This window comes from Megalobrama amblycephala, linkage group LG6 (assembly GCF_018812025.1).
Source record: "Megalobrama amblycephala isolate DHTTF-2021 linkage group LG6, ASM1881202v1, whole genome shotgun sequence".
Classification (NCBI taxonomy): Eukaryota; Metazoa; Chordata; class Actinopteri; order Cypriniformes; family Xenocyprididae; genus Megalobrama; species Megalobrama amblycephala.
The window spans coordinates 5,445,102-5,466,493 of record NC_063049.1 but is presented as its reverse complement, the minus strand read 5'-3'; the positions used below and the strand labels follow the sequence as shown (position 1 = coordinate 5,466,493).

The window sequence follows — 21,392 nt, the reverse complement described above, 5'->3', positions numbered from 1 at the left end:
GTTCCTCAGAGGGTCTAATTTAGCCAGTGTATAAATACCTTTTTGTTTCCTTCTAAGAGAGTCGCAAAGTAAGCACAACTAGCAGTTTTTAATCTCTGTAGGCTGAAACACTATCCTTCCACACAATGTGAAACACCTCTAGTTTTGTTTTCTTTCAGCTGCACTCCATTTTTCGGGTTGCTCTCTTGAGGGCCCAAGTGTGCTTGTTATACCGGACTGTTTTCTTTAATCTTCTTTAAGCGTAAAGGAGCAACTGTGTCTAAATTGCTAGAAAAGAGAGAGTGAATAGTTTCTGTAGCAAAATTGAGTTCTTCTAAGCTATCTGGTATGCTGAGGAGTTGGGACGAGTCAGGAAGATGTGATAGTTCTAAAGGTGTTCATATTTGTAACAAGGAGTTGGTTTTGCAGCCTTGGCTAAATGGTGTATACACAACACTAGATAATGATCTGAGAGAATTTCAACGCCATCAACATTGATTCCATGAGTGAATATTAAATCTATGATTACAACAATCCTTGTGATTATACTGGTCCTGACATGTCTCTCTCCAATAGAGTTTAGAATGTCTGTAAATGCCATTACCTACATGAATATTAAAATCACCAACAATTAAGACATATCTGCATAATTGTACATAAAGCACCATCACTTCAAAAGAATTATAGAAAACTAAAAATATTACTAGAATACTTAAAATATTATTACTTCTAATACTTAACCATTACTATAAATTGCAGCAACACCTCCCCTTTTGGCAGAACCCGATTTCACCAAGCTTTGGTGTTTCTGTTTTTTTGATTTGTTGAACATCAATTAAATTATTTCCCTTAAATGGGTTTTAACACTCAACATCTGCACTTCAACACTTTTAATACTCACTTTGTTTGGGACTAGTGCAAGCCAATCACTGAGTTAACCTAAATTGTTTTATGTTAAATTATTCATATTTTTAATTGTCATAACGCATTAGTACTAGTATGTGGGTGGTCCCCTGGAAATGTATTTCATTTAATTGAGCTGTTTTGTCATGACGCCAATTTTTATAGGTCAACATACAAGGAAAATTCAGCTTGTGTTTAGGTTTGGCAAATTGGACACCCATTTTAGGCTTTGATATAGCAACTTATCCATTTTGGATGAGTTTTTTCACCGATCATATTGCTTCCACCGCAATCATTATACATGTGATGTAGCCTTGGAATTTGGTAAAAAGAAGGCATCTAATATACTGCTTTAAAATGCTATAGACAGCTAGGTTTTGTAATAGTCAAGAGATGATCAAAACCAGAGCGTTTACACATCATGGTGAATTCAAATGTGTTTTGCAATGACAAACATCCTAAACTCAAAAGATTAAAGATAGACAGACCATTGTTTCAATGTTCCTTGTTTATTAGCTTAGAAAATCTTCACAAAACGCAAATGATCACACACAATAACACTATCTGCAATATAAACCATCTGCATTTTAAACCATGTCTAAAATTATCATGACAGAAGGTTTTTACACATTACATTTTTCATGATACATTTGTTCACTCAGTAGGGTCTTATCAATACAGCCAACGGTAACACTGAATTTGACAACAATGGATGCAAGTAACATCAACATGTCTGTTCCCAGTCATTCTATTTGAATAAATACGGAACTAAATGGGAGATCTTAGCATATTAACATATAACAATCCAATCTTCACAAATGTTTTGTAGTATCTTACATTTTGGTCTGTTTGCCCTCCTGCTCATTGTTCTGGTCTTTATCTTTTCGCTCCATTTCCAGTGTCTCTTTCTTCTTCTCCTCTGGCTCAAGCCCTTGCTCTTTCCTGATCTTGGCCTCAATCTCCGCTGGGTCAATGTAGGTGTAGAAATAAGCCATGATGGAGAAGATGATACTCACGGCCACAAGCAGTGACGCAAACAACACATACTCTGCCCACTGTGTGAGAAAACACAGAAAATTTAAAAGAATAATTCACCAAAAGATAATTCTGTTTCAAATCTGTATGTTGTTAATTTATCTGTATTATATATTACAATATTCCAGCCTGGCTGATTGTGTGTTAGTGTGTCTATTCATATGCAGCACCTGTTTCGGAAGCTTTCCCAGCTCTGCCACAATCAGCACAATAAAGTTTCCCACGGCATTAGTGCACAACCAGCCAGCCTGCAACACTGACTTCATATTCTTTGGAGCCTAAAAGCATGGAAGTACAGCTGTTAAGAGGGAAGTGCTTACAGATATTGTCTGGAGAGTTATCTTTGCAGACTACAAGATATCCTATGCCAAATTAAGCCTTATATTGACATATATTCCAGTTAAAAACACACTATTAAAGGGTTAGTTTGCCAAAAAATGAAAATCCTGTCATCATTTACTCACCCTCATGTCATTCCAAACCTGTATGACTTTCTTTCTTTGGCTGAACACAAGAGAAAATATTTTGAAGTAACAGTTTTGGTAACAAAGAAATGCATACAGGCTTGGAAAGACATGATGGTGCGTAAATGATGACAGAATTTTAATTTTTAGGTGGACTATCCCTTTAATACTACATAATAACACATAATAACTTCTCTAATCATTTAAACCTTGTCCTTTTCTTACAATTGACTGCAAACTTACATTCAGATCTGCCTTCATATAAATCAACAAACAATGGATTGAACCCCACCCTATATTTTTTTTTTTCCGATAATCCGTTTCAATTGGATCTATGTCACAATACAGAAGAAAGACTACTTACACTACATCCTAACTTTAAGTATTTTTAAAGACAAATACTGTTCTCCAACTGACACCAGTTCTTGAGTATTGGAGGTCACTGGGCACATTATGTGGCAACTAGACCGTGTATTTTAGCACGAGGTAATGCTGTATTAATCAATCAGCATCAAGGACTATCAATTTCATTACTGATCTTAAAAGTTAAGTATGTAGTTTCTGCAACACCTAGCGGAATTACACAAATAAAACATATTTTTCAAATGCCCTTTTTGTGCATTGCGCCTCCCAAAACTCAAATACACAAATCACAAATATAGCTCTTACGAGTGCTTGTGAAGGCATGCCTCAATGGGTAAAGGTAGGCTACTTTCAATAAAAGGTCCAACATATTAGGAGTACTTTTACAATGCCCCGTTCGCTTTGATGTGTTCATGACCTGTTCATGACCTGTTTAATCAAAATGCAGTAAATTTTGTCTTGCACTCCTGTCTTTTCCAATGTAACGTGACAGTCATAGTTCCAACACCCTCTGGCTCCACCTGCTACAGTAGCCACGCCCCAACCTCATGCTATAGGCTGAGCTGAAAATAGATTAATCTCTTAAAGGATTAGTCCACTTTAAATAAACTTTTCCTGATAATTTACTCACCCCCATATCATCCAAGATGTCCATGTCTTTCTTTCTTCAGTCGAAAAGAAATTAAAGTTTTGGATGAAAACATTTCAGGATTTATCTCCTTATAGTAGACTTCAATGGGCACCAAACAGCTGAAGGTCATAATTAGTTTCACTGCCGCTTCAAATTGTTCTACACGATCCCAGATGAGAAATAAGGGTCTTATCTAGTGAAACCACCGCTCATTTTCTGAAAAAAAATTGAAAATTATATAAGTTTTAACCTTAAATGCTCATCTTGAACTAACTCTCTTCTTCTTCTCCTCTATTAGAATTCCAGCAGTGTAGACACTGCTAAGTGTATTACTGCCCTCCACAGGCCAAAGTTTGATTAATTGTTATATACTATTGAACTAGCATATTGCATATTAAAATTAGTTCAAACTTTGACCTGTGGAGGGCAGTAATACGCTTAGCAGTGTCTACACTGCTGGAATTCTAATAGAGAAGAAGAAGAAGAGAGTTAGTTCAAGATGAGCATTTAAGGTTAAAACTTATATAATTTTCAATTTTTTTCAAAAAAATGAGTGATGGTTTCATTGATAAGACCCTTATTTCTCATCTGGGATCGTGTTGAACAATTTGAAGCTGCAGTGAAACTTATTTTGACCTTCAACCGTTTGGTGCCCATTGAAGTCTACTATAAGGAGAAAAATCCTGGAATGTTTTCATCAAAAACTTTATTTTCTTTACAACTGAAGAAAGAAAGACATGGACATCTTGGATGACATGGGGTGAGTAAATTATCAGGAAAAGTTTATTTAAAAGTGGACTAATCCTTTAATGTTTACATGGTGCCTGGGGGATTCAATATTTACACTTTTTGGGGAGATAAACACTCGAATGGCATACTAATAGACATAGTAGTCAATTAACAAAAAAACTGGGTTAAGAGAATGTATTTTGCCATAGCCTAAATATCTTATATAGTGCACTTTTAAAGACATGACAGAACATTTGATATCGTTCTACTGTCCACTTGGTAACAGCTGATACTGTATTGGTTTTAGAAGGTAATGAGTGATGACTGTTCAAACAGTGTAATTAGTAAATTATAATCTCATTATAACATGTAAAAGTAAAAGTCCTCAACGCTGCTGACATGAGCTGTGAAGTGAACCGTTGACCTACCTGTGAGTATGAGAACTGCAGGCCGGTGACTGAGAACATGACCTCTCCTGTAGTAATTAGGAAGTACTGAGGAATCTGCAGTGCCATGTGGACTGAATTGGGCTGCATGTCCTCAACTACCTTTATAGACTCACACTGCACACACACACACACAAGAACACACATGCACATATAAACCAAAAGCTATATAGAAGCTTCTGTGAAATTACACATATAGGTCTATATAATATGAGACATGCTGAGGGAGGTTACACACATCAGTCGAGAACAGCGTGCTGGGGATGAGGTAGGTGTATGAAGAACCAAATCCAAACTTCTGAGAAAACTCACATGACTGCTCACCATTGCTGAGCACGAACTTCCGCCTTGGAAGATAAACCAACAGAACAGCAAGTCAACATGATATGGCATTCAAAAACCATATTAATCCTGTATATAGCATAGTTTATAAAATTGGGTAACCCTTTATTTTAAGGTATGTTATATGTACTTACTATAGTAACTAACCCTAAATCAAACTTTTACCTTAATCCATAAAGTGTAAAATTGAATATGTAGGAGGACTTTTATCCTTCAGGAACTGATTTTATTATGAAAAGTGGATGCCAGACCAGGAGGTCTTTAGAATGATTAGTCACATGATATGTACAGCTCAGGTGACTGACTTAACTTAGCATTTAAGTTGTGTATGCGCCAGCCAAGCAACTGCTTTTGACATGAATGGAAATCCTAACAGTAAAAAACCAAGAAACATCAATAGAAAGTAAGTAGTCGAGCATGGCACCCAAGTATTTCCAAGAAGGACTGAGATTCAGTTTGGGATCATGCTTTCATGTGCTATTCAATTTAAAATAATTAATCGATTGTGTGGTACCCCTTACATTAGAAAAAAAAGATGAATTCTATACTCCCCCTCCCTCAGTAATAATTGAAAAACATAATTTGGAAACTATATTCATTCTGAATGTCATAGAATTTAGCTGTATTGGAAGAAAATTGTACACCACATTAAGAATGTCTTGGGCATAAATGTAAATCTTGATCCATGTTCACTTATTTTGGGCGTCCCCTCAGCAAGGCTTCTGAATAAACACCACAAAAGACCCTTTAGTATTTTGCTGCTATGAAGAACATTTTAATATTTTGGACAAAACACCCTAAATAGGGAAAACAGAGCATGATGGGCAATATGCATTTAAGTAGGTAAATATAGGAGGACTACGTCAAAGTCATTTGCCATTTATTACGTCAAAGTTGCTAGCCTATTTAACATTTGCTGACACTTTTTAATATGTTGCTAGGAGTCTATAACAGTGTTACACATGTCACTTTCTGTTGCCAGCAGGTGGCGCTATGACTATAACTGAATATGGGCATGGACATGGGCATGGCAATCGTAATATTTTATTAAACTGCTGTCACGATTACCGTCAGTTCCTGTCAGTTCCTGGACTACACTTCCCATAATCCTCCCTGACTCACTCACACACCACCTCATTGCGAAGTCTTTTTTCACATTGTGTACTTTTCTGAGCGTTTATATCTTGTCTGCCTGTCTGTTACGGATCCTGTCGGTTTACCGTTTACAATTCACTGCTGCCTGCCTTTGGACTGTTTGTTGTTATCTGGATTGTGAACGATATCTGCCTGCCCTGATCTACTGCCTGTATCCTGACCACGATTCTGCCTGTCCCTTGCTGTTCCTGTTTGTTCCTGTTTTGACCTTGCTTGTACGACCACGCTCACTTTTAATAAAAGCTTGCAATTGGATCCCTGCCTGAGTCCAGCTTCGTTACAACTGCAATGAAAAATCTTAAGAACTGACTTACGTTCCCTGAGAAACAAGTGTGTAGTTTGAAGAGATTGATGGCTGAATAGAATCCAAGTTAGTGATGTTCAGATCTGCTGTCCAGCCATTCACAAACCTGTGTGACATCAAACATCATTCAAAGAAAGTTCAGTTCCCTTTTGAGGAAACTCTATGCTACATCTGAGTGATGACACTATGATAACGCTCCAGCATGATTGTGTTTGAAGCACGTTCAACAAACTCCAATTTCAATGGTACAACACCACCCTGTGACATGTGATGGCATACGATGGAAGCTATAAAAGATAGCTGGAACACAACAGTGGCAGCTTCTGTGTCTTCGGTAATTGCCCTGTGTTACTCTGTCCTCATCTATTTGATGTTTGTTTGTCAACTTGAAAACCTTTAGAAATAAGGAGTTCAGATTGTGCATGCCTTCTTGCCCTCACTACATCATGAGCAGAGATACTGCGTTCATTGTAAATGTCCCAATGTGTACATCCGTGCACTATCGGGAGTTTAGCTCTGCTCCTTTTCACTTTTCTACTCCAGGGAATAAAGTCTTATGCAATATAAGAATCGAGTGGCTTGGATCTTGTGTTTGCCTAGGCAATGCGTAGATTATGGGTCCATAACATTATAATACCTGAGGAAACTTTGAGCAGACGGGAGATCCCCTTTCTCTCTCTTTCCTCTGATTGTGTGCAAACTAATTACTAATTGTTTACAAGCTAGGATTCCATGATTCTTTTGAATTGCATGTTGACTATTTTTTTATTAATATTCAAACTTATCATCCAGACTGTGTTTACTAGTCTGGTGGATTATGGCTGCATTTAATTCCAAGGAACTAAATGGTGGGATAGTCTTCTGGCTTTAAGGAGTTGGATGTCTATATAGACAAGCTAAGTGTCACTACTCGAGCCCTCCTTCTGAGAGAGTTGAGGTGGCACTTGCAGCCATAGTCCTCTTAGGGGTAGATGGATCTGAGAACCATCATCTTCTCAAGAAAGGCTTCAGTCCTGATGCCGCATGGCTCTGGACTTCGAGGGCAAGCCCCTCCAAAGAGAGGTGGCTCAGACCAAGTTTTGGGGGTACCCACTTCTCCTTGATGCCTTTAGGAGGCCGGTCTGTCAACCATGCCACCTTTGGTGTTTGGCGTGCAGCAGTTTCCAGTAAGTTTTTGGCCCAGTTGCCACCCAGGAATGTTGCAGAACTGGGAGGCTCACTCCCTCTGAGGAGAATGTTGGAGAAGTGTGATTGGTTGTTGGTTGTTCCATGCTGCTCATCCACTTCAGGGCATCAGACATGTTAATCAGCCTACACCAGAGGTTTCAGGCAACTCTTTCATGCTAATTTTATTTTTTTTTAATCCTGATGTTTCAGGGCTCAGGACTTCTTCTCGATGCCCACTGGAAATCGATTTGCCAACCCCACCACCACTACCGGTGTCTTGGGGTGCAGCGGTTTCCAGCAAATTAATTCCTGTTGGCAGCAGTGTCCAGTGTAATTCCTTTTGGCCTTCTGTACATAAGACCATTGCATTGGTGGCTCAAGACCAAGGGGTTTTCCCAGAGGGGCAACCCATTTTGCATCATCAGGGCTATGCACAGATTTCTTTGTACCTTAGTGATGTCGAAAAAACCTTGGTTCTTGTCCCAGGGACCTGTGTTGGGGGCCTCTTGTCATCGCCATTATGACTCCTTGCTTGCTATTACTTCTCTCAAGAGGGTTGGAGATCTACAGGCACTGCCTTCTCCTTTCTAGAGTTTACTCTTGAGAGGGTTAAAGCAATTCTTCACCTTATACTGGTCTTTGTGGCGAAAGTTCCAACTAACATTGGACACTCAGTAGTCTTGCAAGCCTTTTATCCTCCTCCATGTGTGTCGACAGACCAAGAGAAGCTAAACTTGCTTTGCTCAGTGAAGGCTCTTGAGTGTTACATCCACCGGTCTGCTCAGTGGCATAAGGCTAACCAAGTGCTGGTATGTTTTGGTTCACCCAGGCCTCTCTGCACACATTCATCAGGTTTTATAATCTGGATTTGGACTCTACACCAGGTTCTCAAGTGCTTATGTCCTAAACTGTATTCAGAGTGACTCACACTAGGACAGTCATTTCATTAGTATGGAGCAATGGGTATTTCATTCCCATAGTGTTATCGCTCAGACGCAGCATAGAGTTCCCATTGAAAGGGAACGTCTCGGTTACGACTGTTACCATGGTTCCCTGAGAAGGGAACGATACGCTGCGTCACCTTGCCATACTTCCTGCATGCCTGTGAGCGACTTCAGCCAATCAGAAGCTGATGCTTTCGTGTTCTGGGTATCCTTCATAGCTTCTGCAGTACGCAATCAAACGACAAGGGGTGACGTTGCACAAATGACACAGATTGTTGAACACATGCTTCAGACGCAAACACACAGGAGTGTTCCCATAGTGTCATCACTCAGATGCAGCATCTTGTTCCCTTCTCTATTACATTCGTAACAGAGATGATTTAAGGAGCAGTTAAAACAATTTTAAAGTTAACTGACCTAACAGCATTCTTTCCTCCCTTTGGTTTGGACTTTATATCTTCTTGCTGGAGGAAAAAAAATCAAAAGACAGGGACAATTATAGTATCACAGTAATGTTTAACTAGGCCATGAATCTGTTTGTTCATTAAAATGTAATTGGACCAGTCATTTAGAACCAATTCTGACCAAAACAAAAGAAAACAGCTTGCCAGTGCAAACATTCCTGAAAACTTTGCACCAGCTGTTAAACTCCTTTAAGCTGCCATTGGTTCATGACGATTATATAATAGATGGCTGTACTCTTTGAAAAGAAAGTGGTGTCTTTTTAAAAAAACATAAATTCAACATATAACAAATAATAATGAATCCAAAATGTAAAAATATATTATTCACTCAACTTTCCTGCAGCGCTGCAAATCTGTGGCTTTAACATTTGTATTCCATTAAATGTGTTAAGAGGTCAAGCTGTTTTCTGTTGGTCACACATCTTGACATTATACAAATTTGCAGATCAGAATTCACCAGACTTGAACTTTGGAATGCAGAGAAATGTGAAACATGAGCTTGTGTTTCTGCTCTCCAGAATTCACATGTGTATGAATAGAAGTGAATAAAGTGAAATGTGACCACTCCTATGCCATGAGTACTGTGTGTCAGGACCCCCAAAAGCATCCTAGTAACTACATAGCAACATACTAAAAAGTACTCTGAACACCTTCAAAAATACATAGCAACACCCTAGCAACAACCCAAAGCACTTTAAGCATTGTTGTGGTGACTTTTGCATGAGCAAAAAGAAGCACACTTACCAGATACATGATGGATGGGTCAGAGGGGATGATCAGGGTCTGGCGGCCTCCTTTAATTAAACTAAAAGCTTTGGTGATCACAGGATTTGTGTTTAAGGACACTGTGATGTCCTGGTGATCAAATGTCACATAATCTCCATTGCTCTATAAAAAACATGAGAAACAAATGGTGAAACATCTCTGTTCTGCAATGCTGCACAAAGTGTGAATTAGATGAGTATGTGTGTGTGCAATGATGTGGAAGTTTCAAATTTCAATATTTTATTCAGAATACAGCATAGATGACATATCAAATGTTTAAACTGAGAAAATGTATAATTTTAAGGGAAAAATAAGTTGATTTTAAATTTCATGGCATCAACACATCTCAAAAAAGTTGGGACAAGGCCATGTTTACCACTGTGTGGCATCCCCTCTTCTTTTTATAACAGTCTGCAAACGTCTGGGGACTGAGGAGACAAGTTGCTCATGTTTAGGAATAGGAATGTTGTCCCATTCTTGTCTAATACAGGCTTCTAGTTGCTCAACTGTCTTAGGTCTTCTTTGTCGCATCTTCCTCTTTATGATGCGGCAAATGTTTTCAATGGGTGAAAGATCTGGACTGCAGGCTGGCCATTTCAGTACCCGGATCCTTCTTCTACGCAGCCATGATGTTGTAATTGATGCAGTATGAGGTCTGGAAAATGCAAGGTCTTCCCTGAAAGAGACGACGTCTGGATGGGAGCATATGTTGTACTAGAATTTGGATATACCTTTCAGCATTGATGGTGCCTTTCCAGATGTGTAAGCTGCCCATGCCACATGCGCTCTTGCAACCCCATACCATCAGAGATGCACGCTTCTGAACTGAGCGCTGATAACAACTTGGGTTGTCCTTGTCCTCTTTAGTCCGGATGACATGGCGTCCCAGTTTTCCAAAAAGAACTTCAAATTTTGATTCGTCTGACCACAGAACAGTTTTCCACTTTGCCACAGTACATTTTAAATGAGCCTTGGCCCAGAGAAAACGCCTGCGCTTCTGGATCATGTTTAGATATGGCTTCTTTTTTGACCTATAGAGTTTTAGCCAGCAATGGCGAATGGCACGCTGGATTGTGTTCACCGACAATGTTTTCTGGAAGTATTCCTGAGCCCATGTTGTGATTTCCATTACAGTAGCATTCCTGTATGTGATGCAGTGCCGTCTAAGGGCCTGAAGATCATGGGCATCCAGTATGGTTTTCCGGCCTTGACCCTTACGCACAGAGATTGTTCCAGATTCTCAGAATCTTTGGATGATATTGTGCACTGTAGATGATGATAACTTCAAACTCTTTGCAGTTTTTCTATGAGAAACTCCTTTCTGATATTGCTCCACTATTTTTCGCCGCAGCATTGGGGGAATTGGTGATCCTCTGCTCATCTTGACTTCTGAGAGACACTGCCACTCTGAGAGGCTCTTTTTATACCCAATCATGTTGCCAATTGACCTAATAAGTTGCAAATTGGTCTTCCAGCTGTTCCTTATATGTACATTTAACTTTTTTTAACTGTCCCAACTTTTTTGGAATGTGTAGCTCTCATGAAATCCAAAATGAGCCAACATTTGGCATGACATTTCAAAATGTCTCACTTTCAACATTTGATATGTTATCTATATTCTATTGTGAATAAAATATAAGTTCATGAGATTTGTAAACTATTGCATTCCTTTTTTATTCACAATTTGTACAGTGTCCCAACTTTATGAATGTGTATGAATGTGTGTAGTACCTCAAATGAGTCTATCAGAAGAGACTTGTTGGGTGAGATGGTCACGTTCAATGAACTGCTGTACATGTTCACCACCTTAAGCTGGCTCTCAGAGGACGATGGGAAGTTTGGCAATGTTTTCTGAGGAGAATAAGATCATTAGATTGTAGAGCTTGAGAAGGCTTTTTCTGAATGTGAACACTTGATTCTGATTTACAAATTTCATACTCACATCGATCTCAATCTGGACTAAAGCTGCACAAACAAACGCCATGGCAGCAAACAACATGCCAACAGTCATTCTCTTCAAAGGACTGGAGCATAAAACAGATTCTCACAATATAACATTTATTATACACTGTATCCTCACCACTCTCTCTGCAGTTATGCCATTTCTTATTATGTAGTAATTCATACCTGAAATTGAGGCCACACTTTTTAATGAGAGGGAAAATAATTCGGTCCATGATGGGCACCAGGGTCAGGATCAGGATGGGGTTCACAGTCTGACAGGGAAAAGAGCGATTTCAGTCGAGCTACATAAGATACAGGTTTGTTTTGCCATTTCACACTCTTTCAAAAGTTTGAGGAACTTTTTAAAGTTCCTCAGACTTTCCCCACTGAAGCCTGGAGCAATAATGCTGAAAATTAAGCAGGTTGATCAAATAAATGCAGTCTTGGTGAACAGAAGAGACTTCTTTCAAAACTTTAAAAAGTCTTACTCACCCTAAATTTGAACAAATTTGAAACAAAATCTTTGGCCATTATAATCAAGACCAAGATGAATAACTCAGCTTACAAGCACTCTGATAACAATACTAACACTGTCTGTTGAGCTGGATGCAAACATAACAGGAATAAACTCACCTGCATCTGGTCTGGCTGCAGGATGAATGCTTTCTACAGACAGGAGGAAATGACATCGATTTTAAAAAACACACATCTCAAGTGATATTTCATAAATCTTTGTGTATTGAGCCTAATTCAGCTAGATTTTAAATTTTAATCGTGACTACAGACATTGGATTATGTTAGACTGATAACACAAACATAAAGTGAGTCACTGCAGACTAACTCCATTTAGAGCAATTAATTGAAATCAAGACACTTACAAAGTCTCCGCTCATGGTGGTGGCCTGGAGAGTCCAGCGGGAGCCCTGGACATGATCAACAGACACAAACTGATAAGAAACACTAGCCCAACCTACACATCCTACAGAGTTACCAGGTCAGATCTTTACCTTTTGGTCAAACAGGGTCCAAAACATAGGCAGGGGGATGTAGAGGAACAACACCTTCAACACCATCTTTATCTGAGCGATGAGAAGTTTCTATAGAAGAGAGAGAGAATAGAGGAATGTGTGTGTGTGGTTAATGGAATATCCTACATTGTGGACTAAATGTGGACTAAGGATAGTAATATCAGAAATGTGTGTGTACCTACTTAACCATGTTTTAGGGACAAATGTGTATCTAGGAATGAGTTAAATCTGACAAAACCTCCTTTTGGGGACCATCCTCATTTGTAATAAGTAATATTTGTACAATTGTACTTATTTATTACAATTTTTTATAAACTTTTACTTTTTAACAATAGAGGTCTATGGAATGTTCCCATTTAGATAGCTAGATAAACTCATAGAGATGGCAGGATTGTGGCATACATCATATTTCTCATTGGCCCAGTCCATCCAGTGTTCCCTCTTTGGATGAATGCTGCTTCTGTGCCTGAAACGGTTTTTGATGGCAAACTACAGAGAAGACACATTTAATGATGATCAGTGTTGGGAGCAACACAAGTAATGCAAATTACATAATCAGATTACTTTTTTCAAGTAACTTGTAAAGTAACGCATTACTTTTAAATTTACTTCAAAAAAGTTACTTTGTGAAGGGGCCTTTACATTTGCCAAAAATAGGACTTTTTTATTTAAACAAAACAAACAAACAGTTTACTTTCCATAAAAAGTAACTAAGTAATGCAATAAGTTACATTTTTAGGGAGTAACACAATATTGTAATGTATTACTTTTAAAAGTAACTTTCCCCAACACTGAAGATGATTATAATAGTACATTGAAATTTAGCATCTATACTGGAGGAGTTTCAACAAATTTAGTTAAAATTAAGTGACTTAAATTTTGTTGTGTTCATCACACAAAGGTATCATGTGACCTTGGAATATAGAGCACAAGACAAATGGACTGTTTTCATGATTTTTATTGTCCTGCAAAATATCTCTTTTTATGTTCCACAGAAAAAAATTGTAAAAAAAATAAAATCATGTTTTAAAACAATAAACGATGACAGAATTTTAATTTTTGTTTGAAATACTCCTTTAAACAGGCTCAAACAGTATGGCCGACTCACCCCTACGCATTTACACACAGACCAAATGATGTTTCCTTCTGGATCTGTTTTGACATACATGCTACTGCCAGCGATGAACACCACTGTAACACACAGCACACATCAGAATCACATGCACAGGTCACAGTGTGTGTACAGTTTGAACTCAGTCTTACCCAGAGACACGACCATGAGAACGGCTGGGACGCCAAAAGCCAGAGGATAGCACTGCTGCTGAGTATGGATGCCACACTCCTGAGCTGCACACACGGAGGAGGAGCGTTAGTCGGGAGAAGGGTGTTATGGAAAAATATAATGGAAATGTGTGTTAAAGTGCCCCTATTATGCTAGTTTAAAGGTTCTTATAATTTTGTTTTGGAGTCTCCAACAACAGGTTTACATGCATCCAAGATCAAAAACATTGTCTCATAATATCCACTGCAGGATCAGCTCTGAAACGATTCGATAAAGGATTCAGTCTCAATAAACCCCGCCTTTCTGAGAGCTGCTCTGCTCTGATTGGTCAGATGACCCATTCTGTTGTGATTGGTCGACCATTTACAGTGCGTGTCAGAAACCATGATCAATGTCGGTTTTACCGTATCAATCTCAAAGTGTCTTCTCGACGAACCAAACTCTTCCAGTCTCAGCTACAACTACAATGTTTGAGGGTCAAAGTTCACCGGCAGCCAATGAAGACCATAGACTGGCTTTATGCAAATGTATTTCAAACCTACATAGATTCAGCAGGAAGTGAGACTGAATTACTGACGACTCATTTCAGTTCAGAATCACTGAATCAAAAACTCCATTTATCTGCTCTTTGATCTTTTAAATCTTTTACATTCACATACAGCTCTATTACTCACTATCTGAAAGAGCACAATAGGGGCACTTTAATGCATGTACCTCTGAGAACAGGCGTAATGAGGGTGGAAAGAAGACTCCCTCCATTGATGCACAGATAAAACACTGAGAAGAACGTGTTGAGCTGGCGACTCTGTAACGATCAACACATCACAGCAAACCATTAGACAGAAAGATGAAGAAGTAGCAAAGCTGATGAAGATGTTAGTATCGTACCTGATGTTCCTGAAACTGATCGCCACCAAATGCAGCCACACATGGTTTAATACCGCCAGTGCCCAGAGCAATGAGAACCAAACCCAGCATGGACAGAGCGCTGACATACAAACACACATAAGCAGGATTGTTTTCCATGTTTCATGGGGACTTTCCATAGACATAATGGATTTTATACTGTACAAACTGTATATAACATCTCATGGGGTGTTTTCCTCATGGGGACCAAAAACTGTCCCCACAAGGACAAGGATTTCAGATATTGTGGACATTTGTGGGGACGGTACCAGCGAGATAATATTAGATAAAATTAGCCACTGTGGAATGATGTGTTGCAGCTCTTGAGCATGAAAACAGCTCTTAGAAAACACATTAAAGGGTTAGTTCACCCAAAAATGAAAATTCTGTCATTAGTTACTCACCCTCATGTCGTTCCACACCCGTAAGACCTTCGTTCACCTTCAGGACACAAATTAAGATGTTTTAGTTGAAATCCGATGGCTCCGTGAGGCCTCCATAGCCAGCAATGACATTTCCTCTCTCAAGATCCATTAATGTACTAAAAACATATTTAAATCAGTTCATGTGAGTACAGTGGTTCAATATTAATATTATAAAGCCAAGAGAATATTTTTGGTGCGCCAAAAAAACAAAATAACGACTTATATATTGATGGCCGATTTCAAAACACTGCTTCAGGAAGATTCGGAGCATAATGAATCAGCGTGTCGAATCATGATTCGGATCGTGTGTCACTGCAGAAACTGCTGAAATCACGTGACTTTGGCGCTCCGAACAGCAGATTCGACACACTGGGTGCTTCTCAATTCTTATTTGTGCGTCCTTGTTTCCTTTCCTTGCTTCCTTTCCTCGTGTCTTAGCTCCACCCCTCCAGGATGCGAGGGAAGGATGCGAGGACGGAGGAATTGAATCAAGTGTAATGATATATCCTCGCTCCCTTAGCGTCACTTCAAAGCGTCATCAGTTGCACTCGAGGGATCTGCCCATATGTTCTTAAAGTTTGGTTATTTAAAAAAAATATAATAAATATTAATAAAGCAAGATGCCCCGTTGAAATATGTGAGATGTAAAGTTAATTTAAACTGCATACATTAAAGCATACATTTAAATTATTGTGACAGATATGAAGGGGGAGGAGAATTTTCTCGACGAGAAAGGAGACACCTCTGTATCCTCGCTCATGACTTCCACACTCCTCGTTCCTCGCCTCCTCGCGGTGCAATTAGAGAATTGAGATGTCCTTCAAGATGGCTGAGCTCGATAGGTTTCCGGGTCATAGGATGGAGGATGGAGGAGCGAAGAAACGAGGAGGGATACTGAGAAGCACCCACTGATTCATCTGTGCTCTGAATCTTCCTGGAGCAGTGTTTTGAAATCGGCCATCACTATATAAGTCGTTATTTTGTTTTTTTGGCGCACCAAAAATATTCTTGTCGCTTTATAATATTAATATTGAACCACTGTACTCACATGAACTGATTTAAATATGTTTTTAGTACCTTTATAGATCTTGAGAGAGGAAGTGTCCATTGCTCCCTATCTAGGCCTCATGGAGCCATCGGATTTCATCAAAAATATCTTAATTTGTGTTCTGAAGATGAATGAAGGTCTTACGGGTGTGGAACGGCATGAGGGTGAGTAATAAATGACAGAATTTTCATTTTTGGGTGAACTAACCCTTTAAAACACAGTGCTTTATGAGCTTTTTATATACTTTTGACTTCAAATCAGTTGGTGTAATGTCATTGGTGTGGTTCATGGCTCAGAACGTGCTTCTCTTCTGACTAAATTCTATGCTGAGATTCTCTTCTAAAGCGAGTCGTGGAGCTGATGGACAGATGTGCTCTGCGTGTCGATCGACTCACATGTGGAAGGTGAAGTTATCCGGCGTGCCGTCTCTATTAGTATCGGTGATGTCATGAATGGTGCTGACGGCCATGATGACCTGGCCAATGGCGTACACTATAGACAGGTATATGATCGTTCTGAAAGCACACAAACACAGTCATGACAGAACTGCACTCACTCTCAAAGTGTGGGACAGATTCAGATTCACCAGCCAGGGAATTTCCCCATAAAACCTACTTGAACTTCCCGAGCCAGGAGTCGGCAATGATGGCACCCATGATGGGTGTCAAGTAGCACAGCGCCACAAAGGCATGGTAGATCGAGGTCGCTTTGTCATCCTCCCAAAGCAGAAAATTTTGGAAATACAGCACCAACACAGCTAGACAGACGGAGACAGATTTATTTTCATTGTCATGATCATTTAATCACAATTTTACACTGTCACAGTATCGGTAGAGTCGTTTTATATTTTGCTCTTTTACTATTTTATTGCAAGCAGTGAATCTATTGGAATTGTATTGTGTGATTTTTGAGCTTCTCGCTTATTTTTAAAACCATAAAAGTGTCTGTGCGTTAGAGACTGTAAAGATCCTGGGTTAGGATGGACTCAAATCAGTCACACCCCTTCAAAGGTTAGTGCAACGACATGTGTCAAGCTCTAGATGGCATTGGGTACAATATGCAAAAGTCCACCGTGACAGTTTCTGTCCTGTAGGAGTCACTCGACAGTCACTGACCAGCAGGATCTGCTCTTTATTACTGTAAGATGACATGGTTGTATACTTGGATTTTTATGATTATTTTATCACACTAGTTATGTTCACACAGTGTTTTACTTGTCTTTTTAAAAAACCTTTTCTTTATTATCTTACCTCGCATGCCATAGTAGGAAAATCTCTCACAGAACTCGTTGACCACAATGAAGAAAATGCTGACTGGATACCCACAACACTCAGCCGTCTGTACCAACACACATGAGATGAGGTGGAAACCAAGGTTATTATAGTTTTGCATTTTTCATTAGTTTTTATTTTTATTTCGTTTTGACTTTTTGTTTTCAAATTCAGTTTAGTTTTAATTAGTTTTTCAAGTGGGTTTGCTAGTTTAGTTTAGTTTTTATTTTTTGAAAATGCTTAGTTTTAGTTTAGTTTTTATTAGTTTTAGTGTTAGTTTTAGTCTTTTTTTTGTAATTTTGGTTATTTGTCAGGGGCAAGATTCAAAAAGGTCAGAAAAAGTATTATGTATTTAATAACTCAACAAAAACATCATACAATTTTAGAAAATATTCATTCAAAAATAAAACCAGTACATGAAATGTACATATGGGCACAAATATGTAAACAGTCTCAACACTCCGCAGTAAGTGCAAAATGTGTGACGTGTGCCAGTAAAAAACCTAAAGAGCCAACAGACTAAAGAAGACATACATGAACCGCATGTATTCAACCCATTTTTGAGCCACAACAAGACATTTCTGTCAGATTGTCAGGGAGCTCAATCTGAGAAAAGAACATGACAAATAACAACAACAAAAAAAAAACTTTAAATACAGATTTTCAATTTTTTTAGTGTGTGACACCTTCAAAAAAATTGCCAAAACAAATCTACCAAAAATCTACACATCTTCTATACAGAATTCACACCCAATACAAATACCACAGCTGTACAATTTTCACACCCTATACTAAATTTACAATAGCCTACTCGTCTGGATTGAAGCAGCAAACATTCAGTGTAAAGGCCAATTCACACCGCACCGACAAATGCCAACAAACTCGTCTGTTGGAGTTTGATCGGATCGGTGCGATACTGTTGCCGTTGGTCTGATTCGGTTTTCACCGGACTGAACGTGTTTAATCGGCATTAGTTTGGTAGTCTGAGCATCCAACAAACGGCAACCAACTCTGACGTAATCTGACCTGACTACGAACCGTTGTTGTGCGTGTGTGTGTGTGTTTGTGTTGTCTTACTATGGTTTGGAAACAAAATTGTTCTCAAAAGCGATGTAAATCTTCTATAAATACCCTTAAGGACATTCGGGTGAATCTGCATTTGGAAAATAAATTCATAAACGAAGCAAAATCTGTTTTCTTTTGTTCTAAAAACATGATTTAATTTAGGGTTAGTGTGTAATAATTATAATTAACTTGTATATAATATCAATAAAAGTATATATGTTCTCATTCAGACAGCTACTGTAAGTGAACGTGTCTGTGTTTATTGACTTATCAAAGTGATAATCTGATTCTGATAAAGCTCATCACAGCTGAACAACGCCATTGCATTGTCTTTGGCTTTATGCTTTCAATCCTGTCCTTTTTTCCCCTTATGTATATTGTAGAAACATCAACCTAAATAATATGATGTAATAATAGCATTAAAAACAAATAACTAATATAACAACATGAAATATATGCTATTTTTGTATATGTTCTGTACATGTTCAGTGTGTTTCCACCAAGGTTATAATCGTTAACGAAAACGAACGAAAAAACGAAAACTAGGTGGGAAAAAACATTGTCGTTAAATGAAATCAAAATAAAAACGAGGCATTACAAAAAAACGATAACTAACTAAAACTGTAATGTGTGTTTGGCAAAACTAACTAAAATAAAATAAAATTATAGATTAAATTTCCTTATATCGTCTTTATCAATGTATTTCATAGAGCAAATAAAGTTTAGCTGCGTTTCCTTTCCCTGTGTCTCTCACACACACACACACACACACACACACACACACACACACACACACACACACACACACACACACACACACACACACACACACACACTGGGTTTCCATGTTTTATGGGGAATTTCTATAGACATAGTGATTTTCATACTGTACAAACTGTAAATTTTGTCCCATAACCATAAACCTACCCCTCACAGAAAACTTTCTGCATTTTTACATTTTCAGAAAACATCACTTAGTGAGATTTATGAGCTGTTTTCATCATAGGGACCAAAAGACGTCCCCACAAGGATTTAAGAGATTGCCGTCTTTGTAGGGACATTTTGTCCCCATAATGTAGGTTTTAATTTTATGTAGATAAAATGATTTCATAAATAATCTTACCTTTTTAGTCGTTTTCTTAGTCTCATCCATCTTTTCATCTGTGAGATGAATACATTTTTCAAACATCAAATTGTCAACATCAAGTTGTACTGATCATTTCTGAGATTGTATAGAGTTTAACGCACACACACGAGGTCCTCACCTGGCATGTTGACAGCAGGAGTGTGTTTGTGTGTGTGACTGCTGGATACCTGAGTGAGAAAAGACCTGACCAGCGCAGAACGTCTTTGTGAGAGCAGCTCAAACAGGTGTGTGTCTTATTAGCTGGACTGTGTCCTGCCTGCTTTATGACACGAACAAGAGCAAGACAGATAGATAGATAATACTCAGGGGTCCATAGGGTAAGAACAACAGCACACACTGCATTTCTACACTGTTTACTGTGCTTTATAGAAGATGTAATCATCACTTCGAATCTGCAGTTCTCAGATAAAACAAAATACAAAACAAGACAAGCCAAAAAGTTAAAAAACAAAACAAAACAAAAACATAAAACAAGGCAAAACACAAAAACAACAAGACAAGGGGAAAAAAAACACTTTAGTTTGGGGAGCACATATTCACTATTAACTATTTTTGCCTAAATAAACTCTTAATTTACTGATTATTAATAGTTAGTAAGGTAGATGTAGCATTTATAAGTACAAGTAAAGTGCTTGTTTTATAAGCACTAATGAACATTAAATATGCAAGCTAATACGCAACTAGGTTAAAGTGAGGATTGTTCCTCATGCTAAAGTGTTACCAAAAATGACAAACAAACAAAACAAGAGAAAAACAAGCAAACAAACAACAAAAACAAGACAAGACAAACAAAACAAGGTCAAGTTTGTTTCTATAGCACTCTAAAAGCAACACAAGTGACCAGAGCGCTACACAACCGACATACAAAGATATTTGAGCTGACAAAAGTATAAAGAAAAGACCAACATAATTGTATTTTGTGAATATAAACAAATTTTAATTTTGATGGCTGCAACACACTCCGGGGGACAGAAGCTAAATAAAAGTGAAAAGATTATATAATATCCAGGTTAGCAGGTGAATTGGTAATGGTCTTTGCGTGAAAAGATGGGTCATGTCTCACCACTTTAAAGTGCCAAATGTCATGAGAGAATTGTCAAACAATTCAAAAATCACATTTCTCAATGCAAGATTACAAAGAATTTATCTTTCACCCTCTTCCATACATAATAATGTAAAATCCAGAGGGAATCCAGGGAAATCTCAGTCTGTATAGGACAAGTGCCTTACCTTTGAGTCCTCAGATGGCACTGCATTAGAAACCGTCATGATACTGTGTTAAATACAGCCACATGTGCTCAGGAGTACTTTGGAAAACAGTTGTCACTTAACCTTAACATTTTGTTGATCCTGGAACAACATTTAAATCAAGATTTGATGGACAAGTTTACAGATTATGTCAGGTTTAGGCTTAAAATCATGAATTGGTGCTTCTACAGGTGCTGGTCATATAATTAGAATATCGTGAAAAAGTTCTTTTTTTTATTGTAAATTATTTTAATAAAATGAAACTTTCATTTATACTAGATTCCCTACATGTAAAGTAAAATATTTCAAATTTTTTTTTTTTTTTTGTTTTTTTATT

General features: G+C 38.2%; 1 protein-coding gene across 1 annotated transcript; it reads right to left on the bottom strand.

The window, feature by feature from the left end:
• Positions 1 to 1,394: 1,394 nt before the first annotated feature.
• slc15a1a (solute carrier family 15 member 1a) lies at positions 1,395 to 20,527 on the bottom strand. The gene is made up of 23 exons (XM_048192706.1): positions 19,926 to 20,527; positions 19,784 to 19,821; positions 17,575 to 17,662; positions 16,940 to 17,081; positions 16,720 to 16,839; positions 14,834 to 14,933; positions 14,660 to 14,750; positions 13,927 to 14,010; positions 13,772 to 13,854; positions 13,066 to 13,152; positions 12,643 to 12,732; positions 12,514 to 12,558; positions 12,269 to 12,301; positions 11,819 to 11,907; positions 11,634 to 11,715; positions 11,423 to 11,542; positions 9,671 to 9,814; positions 8,880 to 8,926; positions 6,362 to 6,457; positions 4,789 to 4,897; positions 4,533 to 4,667; positions 2,088 to 2,195; positions 1,395 to 1,937 (listed from the first exon to the last, which is right to left on the bottom strand). Exons 1-23 carry the CDS (start codon positions 19,930 to 19,932, stop codon positions 1,716 to 1,718), a joined length of 2,160 nt encoding a protein of 719 aa, XP_048048663.1. The 5' UTR covers positions 19,933 to 20,527; the 3' UTR covers positions 1,395 to 1,715.
• Positions 20,528 to 21,392: the final 865 nt, after the last annotated feature.

Excerpts from the sequence above, each read along its gene's own strand:
- slc15a1a (XM_048192706.1), bottom strand. Across the intron at positions 14,011-14,659 it reads CATTACGCCTGTTCTCAGAG|CTCAGGAGTGTGGCATCCAT; the intron begins GTACATGCATTA and ends CCGTGTGTGCAG. Across the intron at positions 12,559-12,642 it reads GGACCCTGTTTGACCAAAAG|GGCTCCCGCTGGACTCTCCA; the intron begins GTAAAGATCTGA and ends GATCATGTCCAG.